We start from the raw sequence: 25713 nt of genomic DNA, 5'->3' as shown, positions 1-25713 counted from the left end.
TCTTTATTGTGGGACCATATGAGGGTGCCTAATTGTAAAATTGCTGTAGTGGCTGTCTGATTTATATGCACTAGAAAGAGCATAAACAAAACAAATCAAACTTACCCAGCATAGCTTATAATTGAATTAGGATGTATTGGAAAAATACGAAAATGTGTACAAATATGAGCGTAACATGGCTTCCATGCAAACTCTATTTCAGTTATGTAATTCAGAGTGGCAAACCATTTTAGCTACAAGGATGCTATCTGAAATGGTTTAGATCACAGCTGTGTCATGAAGTTATGTACAAAAGTCTTGAATTACAAGTGTCCAAATGGAAAAGACCATTGAGCTTGTTGTTGATAATTTTCAGGCATTAGGTCAGATCTGCATTATTGGGAAGAATACATTATGCAGTTAAATAATTACAATTTATAAGTTATTCTAGCCTCTCTTTACAGATGGAAGAATTTAATGGAAAGCATGTTGAACTTGTTAATCAGTTAGTTGAACCTCCAATGAAACATTAACAGACCAACCTCACTGAAAATTTTGATACCCTGTTCTTTCATGTATGCTAGTGGAATTGAGTAATATTTCTGAACTTCATGTTTTTCAATAGAAGGTATTCTAAGTACTGAGGAACAGAGTCGAACAAGTACTATAGACCATGAGGTCCAAGAAGGAAGTGTTTGAGAATAAAGAGACATTTCTGTATGTACTGTGTTTAGAAAATATTGCATGACTTTTATAATGAATGGTATTTCTTTCATCCTTTAGTACTGTGTTGCTGCTGTTATAGCAGATCAGCTAATGGTATGGGATGGAAGTACTTAGCCATGTGGAACAGCAACACTTAGAGTCCATTGGGAAATTGGGCATTGAAGAGAATAAAAAGCATGCAGCCCTTCTGTATGACCACATAGAGAAAAATCTTGGAATTCCTCATAACAGCTGGAGAACCTTCTGGTTATAAAAATGAGGGTATACTTCTAAGTAAATGAAGAAGAGGTGGAAGTATTTCAATGTTTCTGTACAGTATGGTTAGATCTTATTGTTTACATATGTGTCTTAGTTTGAAACAGAAATATATAATAAAGAGCATTACATTGACTGGAATTTGTAATAAATAAATGTAGTTCTTGTTATTGCACATACTTTGCTTTGTGTAACTGATTGCCAGTCTGTGGAAGTCACCTTTGAAACATCAAGGGAGTTTCCTGTCTGCTCACTTATATAATTGATATTTTGAAAGGCATGAAGTCCAGTCTTGATTACTTCTGGATTCCTTTATATTAAGACCAAACTGTAAGTTCCCAGTCTGTTATTGTTGTAACTGCCTCGGTGAAAGAAGATGAGAGGGGAGGCAAAGCTCTTGCAAGCCTGTTGCATCAGTCTGCCACGTGACAGCATGCTGTGTGCATGCAATATTTTTGCATGAGTGCTTTTTCGACTTTGTCTTTCTTTTGTCTGCATCAAGATTTGCGTGAAACTCGGTAAATCTGCTGCCAAAACCCTTGAAATGCTTCATGAGGCTTGTGGAGAACATTCTTTAAGGCGGACAGCAGTTTTTGAATGACATTCACGTTTCAGGGCCGGTAGAGAGTTAGCTGAAGGTAACAAACATGCATGGTGACCAGGCACCAGCAAAATGACAGAAAATGTTGAAAAATTTCAAGAACTCATGTTGCTGAACAATTCATGAGCTCGCAGACACCTTTGGGGTCAGTTATGGAGTTTGCACAGGAGATCATAACAGAAAATTTGTGCATGTGCCACATTGCCACAAATTTCATTCCCAGACTCTTGACAAATGATCAAAGCAGTGGCCCAGAAACGTGTGTGCAAACCCCGTCTAGTCACACTCAATCGTGAAAATCATATGCCTAAGTCTTCCAGGTGTCTCTTTCCTTCAGGCTATCCTACCAATAATTTTTATGCATTTTTATTCTGTTCTGTGTTTGCTATATGCCCCACAAATTTAATCCTTCCTTATTTGAGCATCCTAATAATACGAGTATCTGGCGAGGAATACAGATTATGGAGCTTCTCGTGCAGTTCTCTCCACCATCCTGTTACTTTCTCACACATTTGTTTACTTCAATTTGTTTTTATTTATTTATTTTCAGTTTCTTAACTCTACTTAATGCTACAAGCCGGAAGGTTGCGGGTTCAAGTCCTGATGAGGTCATTGGATTTTTTTCAGTTGACCTAATCCTTCCAGTTGCACTAGGCCCTGGGGTTTACTCAGCCTCTAACAGAAATGAGTATCAGGAATTAAATAATTTTCCTGGGGAGTAAAGCGTGACTGGCGCGCAAAGCTGACAACCTTACCGCCATCTTTGAGCCGATTGTCTAAACAATGTGGGACCCTCAATGTCTCACAACCCTATGGGCCTTCACGGCCTGGTTCGGGGATAGCTTTACTTTACTTAATTACTTATGTGAAGCAGTCAGATCAGAACACATCAGTCATTAATATAAGATATTGCATAAGTGGGACATCATTCACTAGCAACGATCTTGAGTTCTCATGGATGCACCAATGGTTTGCCCAGTTTCTTCAGGAAAATTCCTTCATAATGGGAATTGGAAATTTCTTCCCGAATTTCAGTTCATGACTAGTCTGTCCCTTGTTAAACATCATTCATGACACTACATTGTCCTACCAGTAAAGTTTGTAGTTCTCTCTGATGGCAATAATTAGATCTGTACTAGGTGTATGTGACGACGTACAAAGTCTTAACAGTCCAGAAAAGTTACAAGCTTGCTTTAAGAATTGGCAACTCTTTAAGTACACATTTCATTTATTCACCTTCCATAAATCCTGTCGAGAGTACATTCTCATGCGGATGTGGAGATCGTCCTTGTTACAGTCACAACTAAGGATTACAGTTGTCGTCCAATAGCATGTNCAGAAATGAGTATCAGGAATTAAATAATTTTCCTGGGGAGTAAAGCGTGACTGGCGCGCAAAGCTGACAACCTTACTGCTATCTTTGAGCCGATTGTCTAAACAATGTGGGACCCTCAATGTCTCACAACCCTATGGGCCTTCACGGCCTGGTTCGGGGATAGCTTTACTTTACTTAATTACTTATGTGAATCATCCAGATCAGAACACATCAGTCATTAATATAAGATATTGCATAAGTGGGACATCATTCACTAGCAACGGTCTTGAGTTCTCATGGATGCACCAATGGTTTGCCCAGTTTCTTCAGGAAAATTCCTTCATAATGGGAATTGGAAATTTCTTCCCGAATTTCAGTTCATGACTAGTCTGTCCCTTGTTAAACATCATTCATGACACTACATTGCCCTACCAGTAAAGTTTGTAGTTCTCTCTGATGGCAATAATTAGATCTGTACTAGGTGTATGTGACGACGTACAAAGTTTTAACAGTCCAGAAAAGTTACAAGCTTGCTTTAAGAATTGGCAACTCTTTAAGTACACATTTCATTTCATTTATTCACCTTCCATAAATCCTGTCGAGAGTACATTCTCATGCGGATGTGGAGATCGTCCTTGTTACAGTCACAACTAAGGATTACAGTTGTCGTCCAATAGCATGTACATTTGTATAAAATACTGATAAACATGTACAATATAATAAATAAGTTAAGTTTAGTAGTAAAAGTAATGGCAAACCTTATACAATTTGTACAGTTTTATGCAAGTCTATTAATTAAAAATTCAATAGTTAAAACATAATGTCATTAATGAGTTTTGTATAAAATACATTCAGTATATAATAAATTGAAATAAAGACTAGTATACAGTAATATAAAAATTGTGTATATCTAAAATAAGCATCTAGAAACCAGAACAGAGACTGACAATCTTGTCTTCTTTTAATTGTAAAGCAAGACAATTACTCTCATCTTAAAAAGATTTGTAACCAAAATATTCCTCTAAAGAATAAAGAGAATGTAAATATAAAAATTGTTTCACTTGTACCTCAAAACTCTTAGTGTCACTCGATATATCCTTAATATATTGTGGTAGATTATTATAGACCTTTGTTCCTAAACAGTAAACCCCCTTTTGGTATTTACTCAAATTTACAAGAGGCTGATGGAGATTATTTTGCTGTCTGGTATTTATTCTATGAATCTCTGAATTTACTATGAATTTGTTTCTCTTTCTTATCACAAAGAGCATAAGAGAGAGTATGTTTTGAGATGCCAGAGGTAAGATTTCTAATTCTCTAAATGAGTTCCTGCACGAATCCCTCCTTCTGCGCCCCAACATAATTCTAATTATATTCTTTTGCATTCTAAAAATTTTTATACTTTGGGGTGAGTTTACCCCAAAAGGGTGAACCACAATTTATAATAGAATTAAAATAAGAGTGATAAACCATTTTTAAGGTATTTATGGACGTGTATGGTTTAAGCGATCTTATTATGTAGCAGACTGCACTTAGTTTAGAACTAATATACTCAATGTGGTATTTACAGCTCATTGTGTCATCATTGAATATTCCAAGAAATTTAATATTGGATATAGATGTAATTTGTTTTTTATCATATACAGTTTTTATTTCTAGCTGTAAATTGAATGTAGTGGGTTTTGTTAAAATTTATAGAAAGTTTCTTTACTTTGAAGCAGTCATTTATTTATACTATGAAAAGCATTGTTTATATTTACACAGAGATCATCATAGTTTGACCTTTTAACTAACAAACTAGTGTCATCTGCAAATAATATTTTCCCTTGGCACTACAGCCCCAGTGGGCCTAGGCCTACCTCCATGAACTCCGTTCACTTCGGTTTTTCTAGATCTTACACATATGGTAGGACTCCTTGGGCAAGTGATCAGCTCGTCGCGAGGCCTCTACCTGTAGACAAACACAGAAAAACGCACACAAACATCCACGCCCTGAGTAGGCTGCAAATAATATAGGTACAGTTTTATAATTTATAGTTTTGGGTAAATCGTTCATATAAATGAGAAATAACTGGACCCAGAATCGAACCTTACAGGACGCCATGTCTAATTTTGCCCAATGTCGAAAATTCATTGAGATTAAGATTTATACTTGTAATTAAAACCCTTTGATAGCTATTTCTGAAATAAGATTCAAGCCATAGTTTAGCTCTACCCTTTTATCCCATAGAACTCCAATTTCGACAACAGAACCTCATGATTAACACAATCGAAGGCCTTTCTAGGTCACAAAAAATGCCTCCTATTAAGTTTTTGCTGTTTAAGGTCTTACAGATTTCATTCACTAACTTGTATACAGCCTCATCCGTTGAAGATTTTGTTCTAAAACCAAATTGTTCTTCCACTAAAATGTTATTGTTATTTAAGTGCTCAGTCAATTGAATGCTCATAGCTTTTTGTAAGTTAAAAGTGATGTAGGCCTATAGTTGGAAATATTTGTTTTTTCACCCTTTTTAAACAGCGGTCTTATTTCTGAGTATTTTAAACAATCTGGGAAAATTCCTTGTGATAATGAATTGTTGCATATGCGAGTCAAAGGAGAGCTAACGAAAAGGGAACTCATTCTTAATACATGGATATTTCATCATATCCATAAGAGTTTTTTGCTTTGAGAGATTTAATTATATTTTCAACTTCCTTAGTTGATAAAGATTTAAGTTTAATATGTGGAAAGGGATTTATAAAAGTTTTCATTAAATACTGAATGGGAGTAGTGCCTGGAAGGTAACTAATATTAGTATTATGGTATTTCGTTTATTTTTTGCATTTTTATTTTCAGCTACAGATAAAAAGTAATTGTTAAAGGTTTCTGCAATTACATGCTTTTCTCTAATCCATTTTCCATCCACCTTTAATGTGCATATTTTTTCATTATTTGGCCCCTTATTAGGTTCTAATTTTACTAATGGTTTTATTTTTATTTTTGGAATTCTGAATTTTGTTATCATATGTATTTTAGCTTCCTTAATGACCTTAGATAAAATTTTACCGGATTTTTTATAATAGTTTCTTAATTCTGCATTATTAATGTTTCTACATGCCATATAGAGTACTCTTTTACGTTTACAGGATGTTTTTATTCCTATAGTAATCCAATCACTTATTTCATTTGAAATTTTAAGGTTTTTTTTTAACTTGAATAGTAAATTTTCAAGTAAGTCTCTAAAAAGGAGTTAAACATTATATTAACATCATCACTAGAAAATGTTGAGTCGCATGTTTCATAACTTAGTTTAATTAAAAAGTCATTTATTGCGTTTGTTTATTTTCCTTATTATTTTAAATTGTTTAGCATGTGTTCTCGTGTTTATTGTTTTAAATGTTATGGATTGTGCAGCATGATCAGACAGTCAATTTATTATAGGCCCCNGCTGCACGGCAACCAAGCAAACTCCAGCCATGGCCACACTGCGGCCCGGCCACTCACCACAACTAGCCTCTCTCCTTACCGGCGCGCGCCGCGCTACCTCTCCGATCAAGCACCTCAGCAACCGCGGTCCTTTTCAGGACCAACAAACTGTTCCGAAGAAGTGGGTTGTCATCGGAGTAATGACAAGACTGCATCAAGAGCCCCACAATATTAATATCCCCACAAATAATATATTCTTGTGTTCAGGTATATAGGTTTCTAAGTACGGTATCTGGTTTTGTTATGAATGTATCTATGTTTCCAGTTGGAGATCAGGTTTAACTTAACAGCACATACCTCAAAATCTTTTTCTTTACAATATCTTTTTAGGTCTATATTTACAAATTTCAAGCTTGTGCGTAGATAGATGCATACTCCTCCTTTTTCATACAAGGTTCTACAGTAGTGTGCTCCTAGTTTATAAGAATCTATGTTTAACTGTTGTAATTCCAAGAAATTCATGTGATGGTCTGTAAAACATAATAAGTGTGGGGAGGTTGGGTGTAGATGACTTAATAACTCATTTGCTTTCCCCCTTAAACCTGTACTGTTCTGATGGAAAATATTTAAGAATTTGATATCGTTTTCTTTTTTGATTACTCCATTTAAGGAAATATTTCTTTTTGGAGCACTTTTATTTACCATAAAAATCCTTATTTTTCATACGTGGTAGTTTTTGGAGTCTATTTGATTTGCGTACTGGTTCATTTTTTTGCTCTGTAGTTGTTTCTACTGAGTCATTCATAGCTGGACACTTGTTAGCTTGGATTTCTTGGATATGAACAAAACATATTTTACTCAACCAGGCAGCTAATATGCTTCCATAATTAAGACAATTCAATGGAATTTTGACTGTCTCAGTATTGTCGTTACTGTGAATTGTGGGCGTTGCACTAACCTTGTGGTATTCACCTCCTGTGCTGGACATAACCAGGCAGTCAGCGCCAGACCGGGCAGCTCCCTTGCCGTCCTCACACTGCTTCTCCCTTCAATCAGACAGAACTAACTGTAGATAAGAAAGCTTTCTTCTTCTCATGAAAATTCTATCCACAGTGGACAATATTAAACATAACTGCTAACCGAAGGTTTCTATATGATTTGTCTAGTTCACCAACTTTTCAAAAAGGAACAAAATAGAAACTGCCTAAAGTGCCTTCCTTTTGAGTAGAAAGACATGGAAAGAAGTGCTTGCACAGTGAACAGTTATTGGTCCTTCTAATCTGGAAATTACAAATTGCCACTCGAATGTGAACATAATAAGTCAATCACAAGAAGTGTGGGACTTCGAGTGTGCTGACGTTTATGAAGATGCTGGATTTTAGAATGGCAATGAGCAAGGGACAAAAGAGGAAATTGTCATGTAGCTCAATCTTTCTCTCTTTATGGAATAATGACACCCGCGAATAATTTTAATCTCCGATATTCGGTTTCCCCGTCCAATTCAAACAGCTTTCATCGAACTCTCTGTGTATGCACTTTGCACAATTTAGCGAGGCCGCGTTGTTCGGTGCGGGAAAGAGAAATTGTGCGTGATAATTACGTCCTTACGCCCTGCATGGGTTGGACAGAGAGGCTTGCAGAAATTACAGGTTAATAATGACATACTTTTATCTTTGCGGCCGTTTCTGCATTTCCAATATATGTTTCCTATTTTTGAAGTTTATTATGCACATATTTGCTATGTTTTAATTTTGAACTCAAAGGAATAGTTTATACAAATAATTCATGTTTATTAAAGACATATAGGCCCTAATTTTTTTAATGAGATAGGATGGGATGGTGTGGTGTGGATTGGATAAATCTGGCTCAAGATAGGGACCAGTGGAGGGCTCTTGTGAACACGGTGATGAACATTCGGGTTCCATAAAATGCTGGGAAATTCTTGAGTAGCTGCTGAATTGGCGGCTCCTCAAGAAGGGTTCAGCTCCATGAGTAAGTAAGTAAGTGAGTAAGTGGGGTGGGACTAAGTCTCTTGTACTGCGGCCACTTCTGGCCTATTGTACCAGCCCCAGATGATAGGTGAGGGTGACTGTGGAGCAATTGGTGGAATGAAGATTGGCAGGGCCCAATATAGGCCGTAACAATAGAAAGTATTGCTGGTTCATAAGCTATACTCAGCAAGTCGATACTGGGACATAAACTTCGTCAAATATTGAAGGACTTTCAGTTTAATGGCTCCATGACTTTTCCAATATAGAAATTCTCACGGCGGCCATGTGGGTAATGTAGGTGTTGGGTAATTAAAAATTATGAAAATTGGGATGACCTGAAGCGGCATGTCATTCATACTAAATCTTGCATAAATCCATCATGTTACTCGTAAGGCGTGTGTGAGGAACACAAACAGTGAACGAAAACTAACCTCATTTTAATTATAATGCGAGGAAATTTTACTAGAAATTCCGCGAATGAGTAGGCCTACAGTCCATGGAGTTAGGTCTAGCTGACTGCAGATTCCTTGAATAGTTGACTCTTAGGCCAATAAATATTGTTTAAAGAGTTTATTTGGCAACCAATAATATGCAACTAAGATTAGGAATTATGTACTGGAAACAAATGAGAAAAACTGCGAGTTTCTATCCAGGATAATGTGTTCACCTAAATTCGAAAAAGCCTCTCTAAAAGAAACCTTAAATTTGAGGAAAAATAACCTTATAAGGGCTGTGATGCTGTTACTCTCGAAAATGGAAGGGCAGTGTGAGGTCCTAAGTAGATATTCTGCAATATGTTCTCTCAAATATCTGCACAGCGCATCAGTTACAGGGAAAATTAATTAGGCAGATTCTTTCAACCGGAAGAGCTATAAACTGACGAACTCCGGGCAGGGGCCTCTCAAGCTAAAAGGCGTGCTGACAGCGAAGGTCCCTTCAGTGCAGACCGCCGATCGTCTCTAACGCGTTTTGTATAAGTCTCAAAACAGACAAGTGACTAACATAATAATAAGAACGTGCCACGCCTTATTAAGAAATGGAGAATTTCTTCTGTTTCTGAACTTTTTAATTATATCCAAGACATAATCGAATAATCATGTTCCTTCCTGTTCAGCAGATAATTTTAAATATTTAACAGGGAAAGAGTTATGTAAGATTTGAGGTTTTCACGGCGGTGACTATGAAGAATGAAGACAGTCTGCAGACATCTGCTACAAGCTGGTTCCTTGCTCGCGGATTTTTCCGCCCCAAAGTTGGAGGCGATACTTTCCTCCGAAACGTCGGTTCACACAAGATCTACACGGCTCCACATCCCAGAATACAACATTATTCATAGTCACCGCCGTGAAAACTTCAAATCTTACATATTTGCAATATGCTAATCACATGAACGCATTCGATGCGATTTCTGAAGCTTGCAGGGCTGTGAATATGGGAATTTTAGCGTTCTGGATCGTTTCACCGTGTAGTTTGGTACGCTGTAGCCGTAATCTTCAACTAACTGGATGTTTATGTTGATAATGCCACGCGTAAGAACCTGAGTGTCCCCGCAAGGGGAATGCTGTGCCTTATAGGGACTAACATACATCCTTTACGAGAGCACATGGGACTTGCCCAACTTATTATGTTAGCCCCCCGGAGCATGCAATGGCCCCTTGCGCACTGCGGATCCAGTTGCGCTGATCTGTTAAGACATCTTAATATTTCATCTGTTAATTGCTAGAGATGTTTAAAGCGTATGCATTAGAGCAAGAAACTGCACAGCTCATTTCGGGCGTCACAGTTACTGTAATAGCCTACAGTTCGCCTTTAAAACTTGTTTTTCTTTCTTACCAGAAGAGTGCACATGGGATATCTGAAATACCAAAGGCATTTAAGAGAGGGTCATAACCAGGGCCCGGATTTTGATGACATGTCATCTTGTTTTCCTTGTATCCTATGCGATGCTCTTAAATATATAAATCTCGGATATGAGCTGCTGGTTACAGAAATGTAAATTTTATAGATAATTTTTTGTCATTTTTAGGTTTGAGGTCATTTTTTCATTTTATAGGTAATTTTTTGAACTTCTAATGGTATTTCTTGTCATTTTTGGCCATTTTAGGGAATTTTTCTTCATATGTTTTCTGAAATGTGAATAACATGGAAGCAAAGTGTTCTTTCTTTTCTCCTTTAGGTCATTTTTCTGGATTTTTCAGTCATTTTATAGGTCATTTTTTGATTATTTTCAGGTCATCAAAATCCGGGCCCTGCATATTACATTTTTGGGTCATATTTTAGGTTATTTTTCTGGATTTTTTCGGTCATTTTTTAAATATTTTCAGGTCATCAAAATCCGGGCCCTGGTCATAACTCAGGCTGTAAGTTCCTGATTTCTCACCGACGATGGCGGATTTACAGGGGTCGAAGCGGCACTGAAGCAGGATTCTCACGTAGTTGGTTGAGGCATTATGCTACAAGCCGGAAGGTCGCGGAATCAAGTCCCGATTAGGTCATTGGATTTTTTCAATTGACCTAATCCTTCCAGCCGCACTATGGCTCTTGGGTAGACTCAGCCTCTAACAGAAATGAGTACCAGGAATTAATTAAATAATTTTCCTGGGGAGTAAAGCGCGGCCGGCGCCTAAGACTGACAACCTTACCGCCATCTGTGAGCCGATTGTCTAGAAAATTTGGAAACCTCAACGTCTCACAACCCTATGGCCCTCCACGGCCTGCTACAGGGATACATTTACGTACTCTTACTTATTTCTCCTTTTTAGCCTATTACAGTGGTCGCGCGGTTTAAAACAAGAACTGTATTCACTTGCTCAAACACTGGGATCGTGGGTTCGAATCGCACTTGAAGCACTGATGTCGAGTGCGTTTATTCTTTCTTTTTGTTGTTCTGTGTGCAGCTAGCGGCCTTGTGACGGGATGCTCCCCCGTCAAACAACTCCTACCGACTGTGTAAAAGATTAGTTAGTTAGTTATTGGAGAGGGTGGGTTTCCCCATGCACCGCGACCAGTTTGATCTATTGTGCTTCCCTCTATGATATTCTACCAGTTTCTATACCCTACCGATACTGGTGCTTACCATCAGTCCCGACCCAGCCAGCGAGTTCGGCCTCTACTGGCTTGGCGGTATCTATAATGCTTCCCCCCATCTATCAGAGGCGTTAGAGACTACTGTTGGGCGGGAAATGTCCTTGAATTTGGCTCAGTGACCTCCTTAGGAGATATTAGGTTCTTTTACGTGCCGTAAAGCTACGACACGGGACCCACGGCTTAACGTCCCTCCCGGACGACTTGTTCCCTGAATTTTTCCGCCCTTAAAAATTCCACGACCTCCGCCGGGTTTGAACCCGCGTACTACGAGTCACGAGGTGGGAACGTTACCTCTAGACTACGGAGGCCGCTTGTAAAAGATTAAGAAACTGGAAATGCGGTAAGGGTCCAACAGGGCCGCGCCATAGCTCAAGCGGTTAGTCGCTGGCTTCCCACCGCGGCTGCCCGGGTTCGATTCCGGGTCCGGTGGACAAAGTGGCGCTGGGGCAGGTTTTCTCCGAGTACTTCGGTTTCTCTTGCCAATTTTCACTCCACCAATTGCTCCAGAATCACCCTTTTCCTTTTAAATATTTTATCCTTATCATGTTTCGAGCTTATAGACCATCTTCAGGAGGATATCAATACAATTAGAAACCGCTATTACAATATGTTTTGTGAATATTAATATATACATACATACAATGTTATCATAATACAATGAGTACAAAATCTAATGATTTTAACAAGTACAGCGGCTTGTACTAATACGTTAATTTTTTTTTTATAAATTACATTTAGCGTGTAAGTTTTCAGGTTTTCACGGCGATGACTATGAAGAAGGTCGTCTTCTGGCATCTGGCGCCGTGTATTCTTCGTTTTAACCGTCGTTTCGCACGCAACTCAACTACCCTGAAGATGGAGGCGATATGTTCCTCCGAAACGTCGGTTAAGACGAAGAATACACGACGCCAGATCCAAGAAGACGACTTTCTACATTTAGCATGTTTAAATATTTTTGTAATTTTTTTTTAACCAAATTGGTTCGTGTCCTTTTTATTTCTTCTTTTTGAAGAAAGCGAAGTGTCTACCGCTTTATGAACCATCAGTCACACTGGGCGGAATTAATTAACCTTTTATAATATTGTTCGTGTGACGGACCAGGATGAAACAAATCAAATTTATCGTTTCAATATGATTTACCTTTCCACCGAGCCGTTATTCAGCCAACAAAGTCTCGTTCTCTTACCCTTACGCTTTTCTTATTATGCTGTGTGGGGATAAGTGATAAACTGGTGCACTGCAAGAAGCGCAAGGAGTACTTACTCGTAGAAGCTGACATTGCGAAAGAGAGATGAAATAGAAATTGCAGAAGTTCAGACGGCGCCAGCTATAAAAGAACTCGCGCATGCGCACGTTACTTTAATTGATCTTGATATCCAATTTAATTATTTTTTTGTTATAATTTACCGATCAAACGAGATATCACATGGTATTAAAAGGTTTGCTTATGCGGTCCATTTTGCTTCTTATGAAATGGAGACGCGTCTGTGATTTTGCGCTCCGCTTTCGGTTTCTGCCCAGTCGGTCACTAACCTCAAGTGTCGTGAATTGGAAGTGAACTCTTCCACAGGATAATGACCTTTTCATAGTCTTCAAAGACATACCTTTCATTAGTTTGTATTTTACCATTTCTAGGGCCGCGCCATAGCTCAGGCGGTTAGTCGCTGGCTTCCCACCGCGGCGGCCCGGGTTCGATCCCGGTCTGGTCAAGTGGCATTTATGGTGGACAAAGTGGCGCTGGAGTAGGTTTTCTCAGAGTACTTCGGTTTCCCCTGCCAATCTTCATTCCACCACTTGCTCCACAATCACCCTCACCTATCATCTGGGGCTGGTACAATAGGCCAGAAGTGGCCGCAGTACAAGGGACTTAGTCCCACCCCACTAGCAATAAAAAACAAATACCATTTCTAGTCTGTGTTTATAGTAATGTAATTTTTATCGTGTGTCCAAATCGACACATGAAGTTCTGGATTTCATATTTAAAATGAGGTCACAAGAAGCAACCAAGTCTCAATACACCCCCAGTGCATTAAATATCCATACTTTAACAGGCCGTGGAGGCCCATAGGGTTGTGAGATGTTGAAGTTCCCACATTTTCTAGACAATCGGCTCACAGATGGCGGCAAGGTTGTCAGCCTTATGCGTCGGCCGCCCTTTAATCCCAGCAATATTCCTGGTACTCATTTCTGCTAGAGGCTGAGTTGACCCCATGGTCATAGTGCGGCTGGAAGGATTAAGTCAATTGAAAAAATCCAATGACCTCATCGGGATTCGATCCTGCGACCTCCCGGCTTGTAGCATAGTGCCTCAACCAACTACGCTACCGCACGAGTTATATGCCGAAAGAAACGCAACAATAAATTTGTCATTAAACTAATATCTAGGCATATTTGCTATTACAAATGCAAACACAATATGTTCTCACATTTAACGTATTCTCGCAAAATGTGCAAGTAACTAGGCGTTCCGTTTGGACAAAGAGAGGAACCTAATCATNTTTTTCTTCTACCCTGAAGATGGAGGCGATACGTTCCTCCGAAACGTCGGTTAACACCACTTATACACGGTGCCAAATCCCAGAAGACTGCTTTCTTCATAGTCACCGCCGTGAAAGCCTCAAATCGAACCTAATCATGCTGAACATTTAGCGTTTTACTGAATCAATGGAAGGTTCAAGATATTTGAATGCCAGACTAGTTTCAATGTTACCAACGATAGATGCCTCTAGTGCAGAACACACCCACGCAGCTCCACTTACCTGTGCTTCCGAAGGCAACATATTTCAACTGCAGACAGACAGATACTTTGTTGTTCTGCCGGAATCCCCGTAACCGGGGCTGGGAAGTTGTTGCATTTTAAATCTTCTGCCGCCCAATTTGAGCCCAGTACGCAGCACCGTTTAAATGTCGGTTCCAGAGCACCTGAAATATTCGTTTTTCTAAGTAAGCCTATATGCATTAACTCATATATGCGTAAAAGTAAACGTAAGTAAAGGTATCCCTGTAACAGGCCGTGGAGACCCATAGGGTTGTGAGACGTCGAGGCTCCACAACCCAAACACTTTTCACTGCATTGCTATCAATAATTTCTGTCACTCAGAATCTCAAAGTGAAATTTTGTGGGGAAAATACGACTTTCAGTGTTATCACTTGGCATGCGACCCGTGAAGCGAGGTTTCTCAATTTGCAGTCGTGCGAAGGACGTTACTGAGAGAGTCGCGAAGTGCAACAAAAAAAAGAAACATGAGTTCTGGGAAGAATTAATCGCCTACTATCCTCTCACTCAAAATCGAGTATCTGATAATACAAGTAGGGAAGAGCACTTCAGTGTTACGTCATATTTGCTCCAGGCAAGAAGTCTGAAGCCAGCCTAGCCAGTCGTTACTAGAGAGCGGCTCTGCAAACACGCTCGTTGCTAGGCAACGGATTCGTAACACTAAAAAATGGAGTAACTGGGAAGGGGTGTTCTCTACGCAGTCCGTACGATAGCTACGTGATGCAACGCTATAAGAACCGTTGGGAAAAGCGTTACGGACCACAGGCACGTGACCCCAAGAAGTCTGGTACATTGCTACCAACATTCCGGATGAACCTAATTCCTCCATATGCTACTCCACATTGAAGACGAAGGTTGCAGGTTCCTCCACAACGTTGGTAGTATCGACCAAGCTACACAGGGTCAACTCCAGAACACTGTAATGTTAAAATTCGCTGTTTTGAGTACCTAAATTCTCGTATTTCTATCCTTATTTTCGCTGACTGGGCAACGAGTTAGACCCATACCTGGTCAACAAACTCAGCCAAGCACCTGCTATTCAGGGGCGCCTATTCTGCTACGTAATACAAATCCTGTGGCGACGAACAGCTTAACTAGGAGGAAGTCATTAATTATGTGCGTTTAAGGAAGAATTCTATGTAGATAGGCACTTCAAGATTAAGGTCAGAGTAATAAAAACAAAGCCTTGAACTGTAGAAGTCATAAACCACTGAAGAGTAAGTAGTTATAATGAAGAGGCTTTCCTTTTGCAAGGATCTGGCACGAGGCAATGTGTTGGGCAAACAGCCTGCCACTTCTAGAATACCACGCACATATACAAGAGTTTTTCTCACACAAAAATAAAAGATATAAACTCTTATACCGCAACACAGAAAGTACTTCAGAGCGTCACAATAACTCAGCCGCATGGACTGGGCGGCCGGGGTTTAATTCCTGGAAGGTGTAGGTATTTCTCTCTTCTCCACAGCTTTCGAACCCACTGAACTTCCCGTCCGGCATGTACTGGGGGTAGAGCGGCGGGGTGTGAAGCTAACCACTAGCCTCCCTTCAGTCCCGTACGGTCTCGATACTGGCAGCGTCTTAAATAACCGGCATTAAATTAGAAATTGTGGAGCCAAAACTTCACTCCCCTATGCGCGCCCATGGCGTGTTGCTTAATTAAGTACTGGGACCAGTGGGCCTAGGCCTACCTTCATGAACTTCTCCGTTCACTTCAGTACTGGGACTTTACCGTTGCGAAAATAAATGTAATTCTGAAGAAAGCAGTCTTCTGGGATTTGGCACCGTGTATATGTGGTGTTAACCGACGTTTCGGAGGAACGTCGGTTAACACCACATATACACGGTGCCAAATCCCAGAAGACTGCTTTCTTCAGAATTACATTTATTTTCGCAACGGTAAAGTCCCAGTACTGAAGTGAACGGAGAAGTTCATGAAGGTAGGCCTAGGCCCACTGGTCCCAGTACTTAATTAAGCAACACGCCATGGGCGCGCATAGGGGAGTGAAGTTTTGGCTCCACAATTTCTAATTTAATGCCGGTTATTTAAGACGCTGCCAGTATCGAGACCGTACGGGACTGAAGGGAGGCTAGTGGTTAGCTTCACACCCCGCCGCTCTACCCCCAGTACNACTAGCCGCTTGAGCTATGACGCGGCCTCACGAAATATGTATATATATATATATATATATATATTCAAATCAAATATTATAAAGTAAAATGCAATATAATTTGCAAATATTAAGGGCAGTGTAGAAAGCACTAATGCGACATATTCAAATGGAAAATATGAAAAATGTTCTGTTGTAAAAACTGCTACTTGAAGATAAAAAAGTATGTTCCGCCGAAACGTCGATAAAATTCTACCAAAGTACACGGCGTCATATCCCGAATGGCAGTACTATTCGATCGTCACCAGGAGAATCTCAGACCTCACAAATCAAAATTGCGCAGAATTCAGCTACAAGTGTGAACTCATTCAGTCGAACATGTTTATTGTCCATTTCTCACTTTCTGTTTATTCCTGTTAAGCTTCCGATGTGTATATGTTGTAGTTATCACCTGAGAACTTCACGGAAGTTTGTTCGAGATACAGATAAACTTCCCTCCTGTATGAACTCGATTCCCCCAATCACAACACACACCATTCATTTCTGTGGGTAAACAGTGAAAGAGGAACAAATAAGGCCTATCACGAAATCATTCTTCACAGCCGTTGCTGAAGCCTTGTACACGTACACAAGTTACGTAAGTCACGGGGGTTCGTGTCAGTTCTAGTTGCTCTGATATGTTGCATGCACTTACGAATATTGACAATTTTATATCTTATCAGCAGCGAAACAAATTCTCGACAGAAGACTGGTAAACACCTCATATGAATTAACACTGCAGAAACTAATTTCCTCTCTGAATTCCGTTTCGCGAATTACTTTTCAACGCTCGCCAGTCTACATAAATCCATTTTCTTGAAAACAGCTTCTCAGATTTAATGCCCGAAAATTCTGAGACAGATTACCTTGACTAAAGGGCCTCGTAGCGTCCATTTTGTCTGCGCAGTTCTAAGACGTCAGGTAAGACGGAACGCTAACGAGGGAACAGACATTCCTTTTTGTGCTCAGTTTTGGCGGATCCTGCACGGAGCAACATGCTGGGGGAACTTTTAATTTACACCGCTCTAGCGTTAGCTTTTAGATCAAAAACTAAAAAGAAAAGGATTAGGTCAAAATGGGCAAAGGCTTGGTTACTTAAACGAAGTAACCTCTCGCATATAAAGTTACTGGAAGATTTAACTCTAGAACCGGGTGATTGGTACAATTAGTTACGGCTGGACAATGAGACTTATTTACAACTTCTTCATTTGGTAGCGTCACATATCAGAAAGAATGATAGTGCAATGCAATCCAAATTGCTGACACTCTGTCTGGGAAGTTCTTATCCGTTAAAAATAAAAGGTCATCTAGTACCATGAACTTCACGCATAATTACCTTCTGTTCCATTGCCAGACATCTGACAATCTTTGACTTTCTCGAGTTCTTTCCGAAAACAACTTCGTAGTGAATTCATTGTTTACCACTGTTTCCTCTGTTGCTTCTGGATCAATTTCCGATAACTTAACTCGTAACTGTTCATGAGCAAGATTATTTTTTGTTTTTATCAGGGTACTCTTTACTTTTGATCTTCCACAAACACGGATCACTGCGATACAGCTGAATGAATTCGCACAAAAATGCTCGGGGTAGGATTCTCAAGTCCGACATATCGAAGTGCACAGTTGGAACGATTAAACTGACGCTAAAACTGTAGGCCCCCCACACTCTGCAACTTGCTCGCAGACATTTCTGTACACGCACAGAAAAATCAGTCGCTGACATATTTACTTCAAGCCAAGCCTAAGACAGTACAGGGACGAACATTCTATAAAAAAAAACGGACCGCCTTACCTGACGTCTGAGAACTGCGCAGGCAAAACGAACGTTGAAACGGGCCGTCTATGGGGCCCTTAAGACGTTTACTCGTACTACGGCGAGTGTTAGCTCATAGGGTCTTCTGGTAAGTCATGTTTTATTGGGATTTGAGGTTTTCACGGCGGTGACTATGAAGAATGCCCTCTTCTGGGATGTGGATATATATGGATATTGTGTTAACCGACGTTTCGGAAGAACGTATCGCCTCCATTTTCAGGTGCACCTGCTCACGCTGGTTCTTCGCTTGCGGATTTTCTTCATTTTTCTTCTACCCTGAAGATGGAGGCGATACGTTCCTCCGATACGTCGGTTAACACAATATCTACACGGTGCCACATCCCAGAAAACTGCTTTCTTCAAATTAAATTCGATTTCCGCTTTGGACGTTTTTTATGTATGTGTGTGCGTGTGAGGGGGGATATTTTACAACCCCGCAGAGATCGCGAATATAGCATAACATGATAAATAATGTATTGGAAAGGATTTGGAAGGAAACAGTCGTGACCTAATCGAGGTTCTATAATGAATGATATTTCTTGGAGGGACTGACAAAAATCACGAAAAACATTAGTACAAATTTATGATGTCTAGGCCGGGATTCGAACAGAGCGTCTCCTGAATCCAGAGCGACACCGATTCTTTTTTGATTCGCTTACTGGGGGTGGAGTCCAACTGGGTCCACTCGGTACGGCGGCCACTGATTGGCCTATTGTAGCCTGCCCCGTGTGATTATGATGATGGAGAATTTTGTGGAATGAAGTTGGCAGGGGGAACCGAAGTACTCAGAGAAAACATGCCCCAGCACCACTTTGTCCACCACAAATCCCACTTGACCAGACCCGGGATCGAACCCGGGCCGTCGCGGTGAGAAGCCACAGACTAACCGCTTGAGCTATGGCGCGGCCTGCGAGCGACGCCAATAAACCAACCTGTTCGGAAGTTTTACGCTACAGAATAGTAACAAATATCCAGTGTTTGCTTTTGAAGACATAAGAAACTTTCAACTACTATTTAAGATCTGAAATCCTCGAGGCAGTTACTATGAAGATTAATGTCATTTGTGATGCGAAGGGTGCAGTCTAGAAGACACAAGGCGTCATATTCCTGAAGTCGGTAATTTTCTAAGACTACCCCTGTTCTTCAAATTTCTGTTTCAAGCCCATTAGCATCTTGTGATTACACGGAGTCAAAGATAAATATTTAGAAAAATTATTTCTTGTCTCATATTTTGAATATACGAGATATGTTCTACGTATATTCTGAGTTTGTATGGACAGACAAATGGATCGTAGATTATTTCAAAACCTTGTGTCAACTACGTCAAATGATAAGAGAGGATAATCGTGTTCAGTGAACAGGAAGGAACTGGTGAGGAAGAGGTCCCTGCAAAATTTAAGGATCTGACCCTACATTCAGCCAGAGAAACTGAGAAAGAACAACAGTTCTCATACAGGAGAGTGCGTCCCTGTCGAAATTAGAAAAGGGGCACCTTACAATGCAAGTCACAATCGATAGTCTCTGGGTCACTAAGTGTGTACCCCTCGTATGTGCCTGAGTAACTCCACGGAGCCGAGCCTTTCTTGGGAAGCCGCCAGTCGCTCAGCCACTCAAGAACTTCCCAACGTTTCATGGAACCTGAAGGTTCATTACCGTGTCCAAAAGAGCCCTCCATTAGTCCCTATCCTGAACCAGATAAATCCAATCCATACCGCCCCATCCTATCTGTCAGAGATCCATTTTATTATTATCCTTCCACCTACATCTTGGTTTTCCTATTGGTCTCCTTCCTTCTGGTTTTCCCGCCAATATTACATATGTGCATGCCCGCTCACTTCCATTTGTTCTACATGCCCTGCGAATCTCATCGCGAAAAATAAAGTAATTTCACTAAAACAATAATATTCAGGAAGCAAACTGTCTTCTATAGTGTACACTACTTTGATCTTGTGATAACATAAAGATTATTTTTGCGTCTAATCTGTGTTCAAAGATTTTTGTTATAGAGTAGCCACACATGGCAAGGTTTAAGATACCGCATTTTCCTATAAAACTTAAAATGGCTACCCACCAATAAAATCTGAGTTCACAAGTCAACATAGCTTTGTTATTACGCCGAGTTTACAGTTTCCATGGCAAATTTATTTACCTTCAGTGAAAATATAATTTTCATAGGATGAGCAGGACTTGCTTTTCAAATGAATGTTTGATGTTGATGACATTGAACAATTGCAATAATAAATCAGTAACTAACCTATCAGGCCGCGTCATAGCTCAAGCGGTTAATCGCTGGCTTCCCATCGCGGCGGCACGGGTTCGATCCCGGGTCTGGTCAAGTGGGATTTGTGGAGGACAGATTGGCGCTGGGGCAGATTTTCTCCGAGTACTTCGGCTTCCCCTGCCAAGCTTCACTTCACCAATTTCTCCACACTCATCCTCACCTATCATCTGGGGCTGGTACAATAGGCCAGAAGTGGCCGCAGTACAAGGGACTTGGTCCCACCCCACTAGCAATAAAATAAAAAGAAGAACCTAACATATTTAACGAGTAAATGATCTGAATTGTATTCATAATTTTTGCCTGGCTAAATTAAATATGAATTCAACAAGAACACGGCAAATTTGTCCCTGGACCTAAGTACCATGTAACCAGTGCTTATGGATTGGAAAGTCTGTAACTCGTGGTCTCAGAAGCAGATGTAGCTAGACGGTCAGTTTCAGACTCCAGACACTTTATCTCTGAGGAAATAACCAGCCTCCTAATGTACACTTGATACAAGTTTGAGTAGGCTACAGAACCGAATTCAACGTGGCGATAAAAACAAAACCTTTGCCCCCACCGATTGCTGAAACCTCGGTTGTCCAAGGAGTAGCCACCCGTATTTAAACACAGGGACAGTTCCGTCAGTGTCTGCAAAGTTTCGTGTTGCAAATTGTGAAGAAGTTTGAGAACTCTGCTATGTTTCCAACTGGAGGAAATGGAGGTAAACTTTTGTCATCTGAGAGAAGACGAATCAAGCAGACAGCTTCGTGTAAGACAATGCACAATTCTTTTTCACCATTCACGAGTGAGAGAACATAGTTTAGTCGAAGTACTTTAGGCGATAAGTAAAAAAAAAAAAAAGTAAAGCTATCCCTGTAGCAGGCCGTGGAGGCCCATAGGGCTGTGAGATGTTGAGGCTCCCACATTTTCTAGACAATCGGCTCACAGATGGCGGTAAGGTTGTCAGCCTTACGCGCCGGCCGCCCTTTACTCCCAAGAATATTCTTGGTACCCCAGTTCTGTTAGAGGCTGAGTCGACCCCAGGGCCATAGTGCGGCTGGAAGGATTACGTCAATTGAAAAAATCCAATGACCTCATCGGGACTTGAACCCACGACCTTCCGGCTCGTAGCAACTACGCTACCGCTTGCACGTGGAGATATATGTAAACATGTGCATCCTCTGCAAACATCATTCATTAGCCACAATTAATTTGGTGCTTACTATAATCTCTACATTAATATGGATGAACTTAAAATTAGAGACACAAACCGTCTTTCTAATAAATAACATGCAAAATGCGTCAGTTCAGCAGCGCTCAAAGCAAGTTCAACTTACATTTGCATGCATGAAGAAGAAGGCACAGAACCACAAGGGGCAGCAACCATCGAATCCCCTTGGCGATGAGACACATCTTACTCTGCTAGTCTCTGGAGATCCACTGATCAGTGGACGTGCCGTCCGTGCAGGACGCGAGCAGCTCCATGACAACCCCGCGCAGCCGTGGCCACATTCGCAGGTTGCGCCCCATTTTCTTCAGTTTTCCGGGCCGCTGGAGACAGCTTACACCAAATAACACAAATCTCATTTGCTCCCAATCAGTGCTTACATACACTAAGAGTAATGACGACGGATTTTCATGTTTAGCTTTAAGAAAACAATGACTTCTTTTGTTCGCTTATTTGCAAGGTAAATTATTTTACTGCAAGTGAGGTTTTCACGGCTGTGATGATCTCGATTTTGGTCTTTTGGATAAAGATACTTTGCAGTCTAATGGGTGGTTACAAATGTTGGGAAGGCACCTCCTGGGCCAGATGTAACGAGAAGCGTCGTCCCTGTGTCTCCAAGAACAGCACTAGATCCATAGATTGCACTGAGACAGTTGCTCCTCTAAAATAAACGAAAAGTTAATTGGTATTGTTACTTATAAGGGCTGCGCCATAGCTCAAGCGGTTAGTCGCTGGCTTCCCACCTCGGCGGCCCGTGTTCGATCCCGGGTCTGGTGGACAAAGTGGCGCTGGGGCAGATTTTCTCCGAGTACTTCAATTTCCCCTGCCAATCTTCATTCCACCAATTGCTCCACAATCACCCTCACCTATCATCTGGGGCTGGTACAATATGCCAGAAGTGGCCGCAGTGTAAGGGACTTAGTCCCGCCCCACTAGCAATAAAAGAAATAATAATGAGAAAATCAACAAAAACAAAAGAACTCTCATAACCTAAATTTATTACCGTCATGGACCTCCATTTTTTGGTAGAACAGACTTGCCTAACATTCTGTAGCAGGTGCGTCTATTTACCATGCAAAATGTTGCCTTATCCGCACATATTTACATTAACATCACAAACACATGGGCGCAACGGCCTGTTACAGGGATAACTATACATTTTTTTCTTTTTGCACAACATGAGAGTACTTTCAGGAAACAGAAAATTGTATGATGATGTGTTATGATGCCCGAAAGCCGGAAGAGTGAAATCAGAGGACATGTCCATTGCTAGGCAATTGCTCAGTAAACACATTCCCACAACAACAAATAAGCATGCAACAATAGAACAATCCGTTTGTAAGCAATGGATCGGTAAACATACAACAAAAGGGGTATTGCTGGAAACGGTGTTTTCTGTTCAGTCCGTGCAAAGTGGTTATAAAGGAAATTTCAGTTAAGAAGAGTTAGTTGAGTTTCGAGATGCCAGTTTGCCACAATATGAACTTCGGAGTAGAGCAATTGAATTGAGTTCCGGAGTTGGCCGTTGCAGCAGACACTTGAGAGAGTTAGTAGTCAAAGGTGACTGAAAATAATGGCAAGAAGGGAATTAGGCTGTCAAAGAAGCCTTAATGTGTGATTTGAAGTGACATGACAATGAGACTGTTACAATGTCGTTGCCAGGAAACAGCTAGTGGAGAGTGAAGACTGAGAATTCTAGTGTGTTTGCAGCAGTGAACTGTAAAGTGCAGAGATTAGCGATAGTGCTGTAATTGCTGTAGTTCAGAGTACTGTGTATAAAGTGTCAATAAATCCCATAATCCACTCAAAAACACGTCTATAAGTCACACATAACTACTACATATGACATAAAGGGCAGAAGAAAATGTGTATTGTAAAGTTAGTAGTAGTAACCAAATGCAGGGCCAGGCTTATATCTGTGGAGGCCATGAGGCAATCAAAAATATGCAGGCCCCCAACAGTAACTACAAATATAGGTTATGCCAGTTCTTATTTTTCTTGCAATAAAAAAACAGAAACTAACATTTTGTGACTTTGGAGAGGCAAACGTCTCAACAGAATATGGGATTCTGTTTCTGTTTTGTGTAGGCCCTGGTGTGACTATCGTGGACATTCCTCCTTAAATTTGGAAATTATCAGATGCAATCTTTCGACACACTCTAGACGAAACAGAATCATACATTAAATTGTTTTTATTGATCTTTGTTTGTACTACATCTCTTTTTTACATAGAACATCCATACAGACACACAGAAGCAAACATACAGTTTGTAGGACACCAACAGTGATTTACATGTTACCAAACAGTAGGTGAACTTACACAGAAAGAAAATAAACCATCTTTTGCTCCTTTCATACATCAAGGAACAAACAAAATATTTTTAATAGAACTTGAATGATATATGGAACTCCTGCTCCAAATTATTCAGTGCCATACTATGTTGGCACAATTTAAATAAATTAATTATATACATTCATTTAAATGTGAGCCTGAAAGTCTTTATAAGTTTTGATTGCAAAGTGTTCCTCATATCTGCTCATTTCAAAACACAAATCTGTAAAGTGGAATACAAACAATATCATGAAAGGATTGACAATGTCTGTCAAAATAATATTAAAATTTTCATAAACTCTTATTCTCTGCTCCTGCAACTCCATTGTGAGCATTGGAGCACAGATGTTGGTAAATTGTGTGTCAGTACCTTACAGTGAATTATTCTCTGCAATAAAATAAAACATATATTCATCATATGCACATTAAAATAACTAGATATTAAATACAGAACATTCAGTTACATTTGTACCAACATAAGAAAAAAAACTGCAGAAGAATAAGCTGCTTTTATGCAAAGCCAAGTCATGATGAATGTATTCCTTCTGTCTGAACTTCACTATAATTAAGCAAAACAAGGATTGTATCACAAAATCATATCATACATAATCCCTTAGTGTCTAAGAATCAGAAGATGTAAAAAGCAGAAGGTTTTCTTGAGCCAGTATTACAGGCTCCACCTCTATCAAAATATTTCCTCCACATAACACCACCACTTACTGCATATTTTTATTCTATCAAGCGTAGTATCTTGCAAAATTAAACACAGTTACATTTTCAGAACCTTTCAAGATACTGAGTTAGATAATTTTCACAAAGTGCGCTTTTAACAATATCCCATTGAAATTACAACAGGATTTATACTGGTGTTCATAATTTTAGTACAAAATGTTCTCCCAACACACCTCATTGTCTTCTGCTTCTGAAAATTAAAATATATTTCCTTGAGCAATGAGCTTCAAATTTCTGTTTTACACAGATTTTATAAAATCCAACATTTACAAACAAAACTCTCAAAAATACTTGGCAATGATGATGATTATACCACTTGTAATACAATTTTAAGTAATATATTATTATGTACTATCTTCCATGGAAGAAATGGAGAAGACAAAATATGATTAACAGATTAAAATCACGGTATGTCAATATGAATATATATTTTATATATTTAATATCTCAAATCTCATTAATTCTACATTTCATTTCCACTTTGAATCCTTCATATGCCACTTTCAGCACATACACACCAAACTTAAAATGTTATGTTAAATTTATTTTGTATTCAACCAATAAAATATTAAATCACAAGCGCTCTCTTTGGACTCATATGAGGAATAAACACATTTATATATAATTACTTTTCTTAAAACAACACACACGTTAGTCATAATTAATATACCATTATCTAGTTCCCCGAAGATATAGAACATAACTGCGCAGATCACAGACTTATGGAATATAATTTCATATACTTAGTTTAGTATGCAGGTTCCTCCAAAACACTGGCACCTTTCTCTCAAACTATTTGCGTCATATCCCAGAAGGCCATGATATTAACATTCATGGCTATGAGAACCTGAAATCTGTAATTTATAAAACCTGTAATTAGCCTGTCAGCATTGCACAGAAATGGCATTACAAAGGATTGTGGTGTTTGAGATTTATGCAAGGCAGAAATATTTATGTTACTTTGATATGGATGCCATATTTTGACACTTTGTATACCAAATATCTACAATATCCTGTACATCCTAAATTGCAATCTATTTGTACAAATTCAATGAT

The 25713-nt window shown here is 39.7% G+C and overlaps 1 protein-coding gene across 2 annotated transcripts in view; it reads right to left on the bottom strand.

The window, feature by feature from the left end:
- LOC111864094 (fibrillin-2) overlaps positions 1 to 21815 on the bottom strand; it is a 78157-nt gene extending 56342 nt beyond the window's left edge. For both annotated transcript variants that reach the window (XM_023851109.2, XM_023851108.2), the window contains exons 1-3: positions 21703 to 21815; positions 14123 to 14285; positions 7244 to 7331 (exon numbers count right to left, since the gene is read on the bottom strand). In XM_023851109.2, the coding sequence (XP_023706877.1) occupies positions 7244 to 7331; positions 14123 to 14285; positions 21703 to 21778 (327 nt within the window). In that variant the 5' untranslated portion in view covers positions 21779 to 21815. The remainder of the gene's footprint in view (positions 1 to 7243; positions 7332 to 14122; positions 14286 to 21702) is intronic.
- Positions 21816 to 25713: the final 3898 nt, after the last annotated feature.

This window comes from Cryptotermes secundus, unplaced genomic scaffold (genome assembly GCF_002891405.2).
Source record: "Cryptotermes secundus unplaced genomic scaffold, Csec_1.0 scaffold708, whole genome shotgun sequence".
Lineage (NCBI taxonomy): Eukaryota > Metazoa > Arthropoda > Insecta > Blattodea > Kalotermitidae > Cryptotermes > Cryptotermes secundus.
This window is presented reverse-complemented; position numbering and strand designations above follow the sequence as displayed.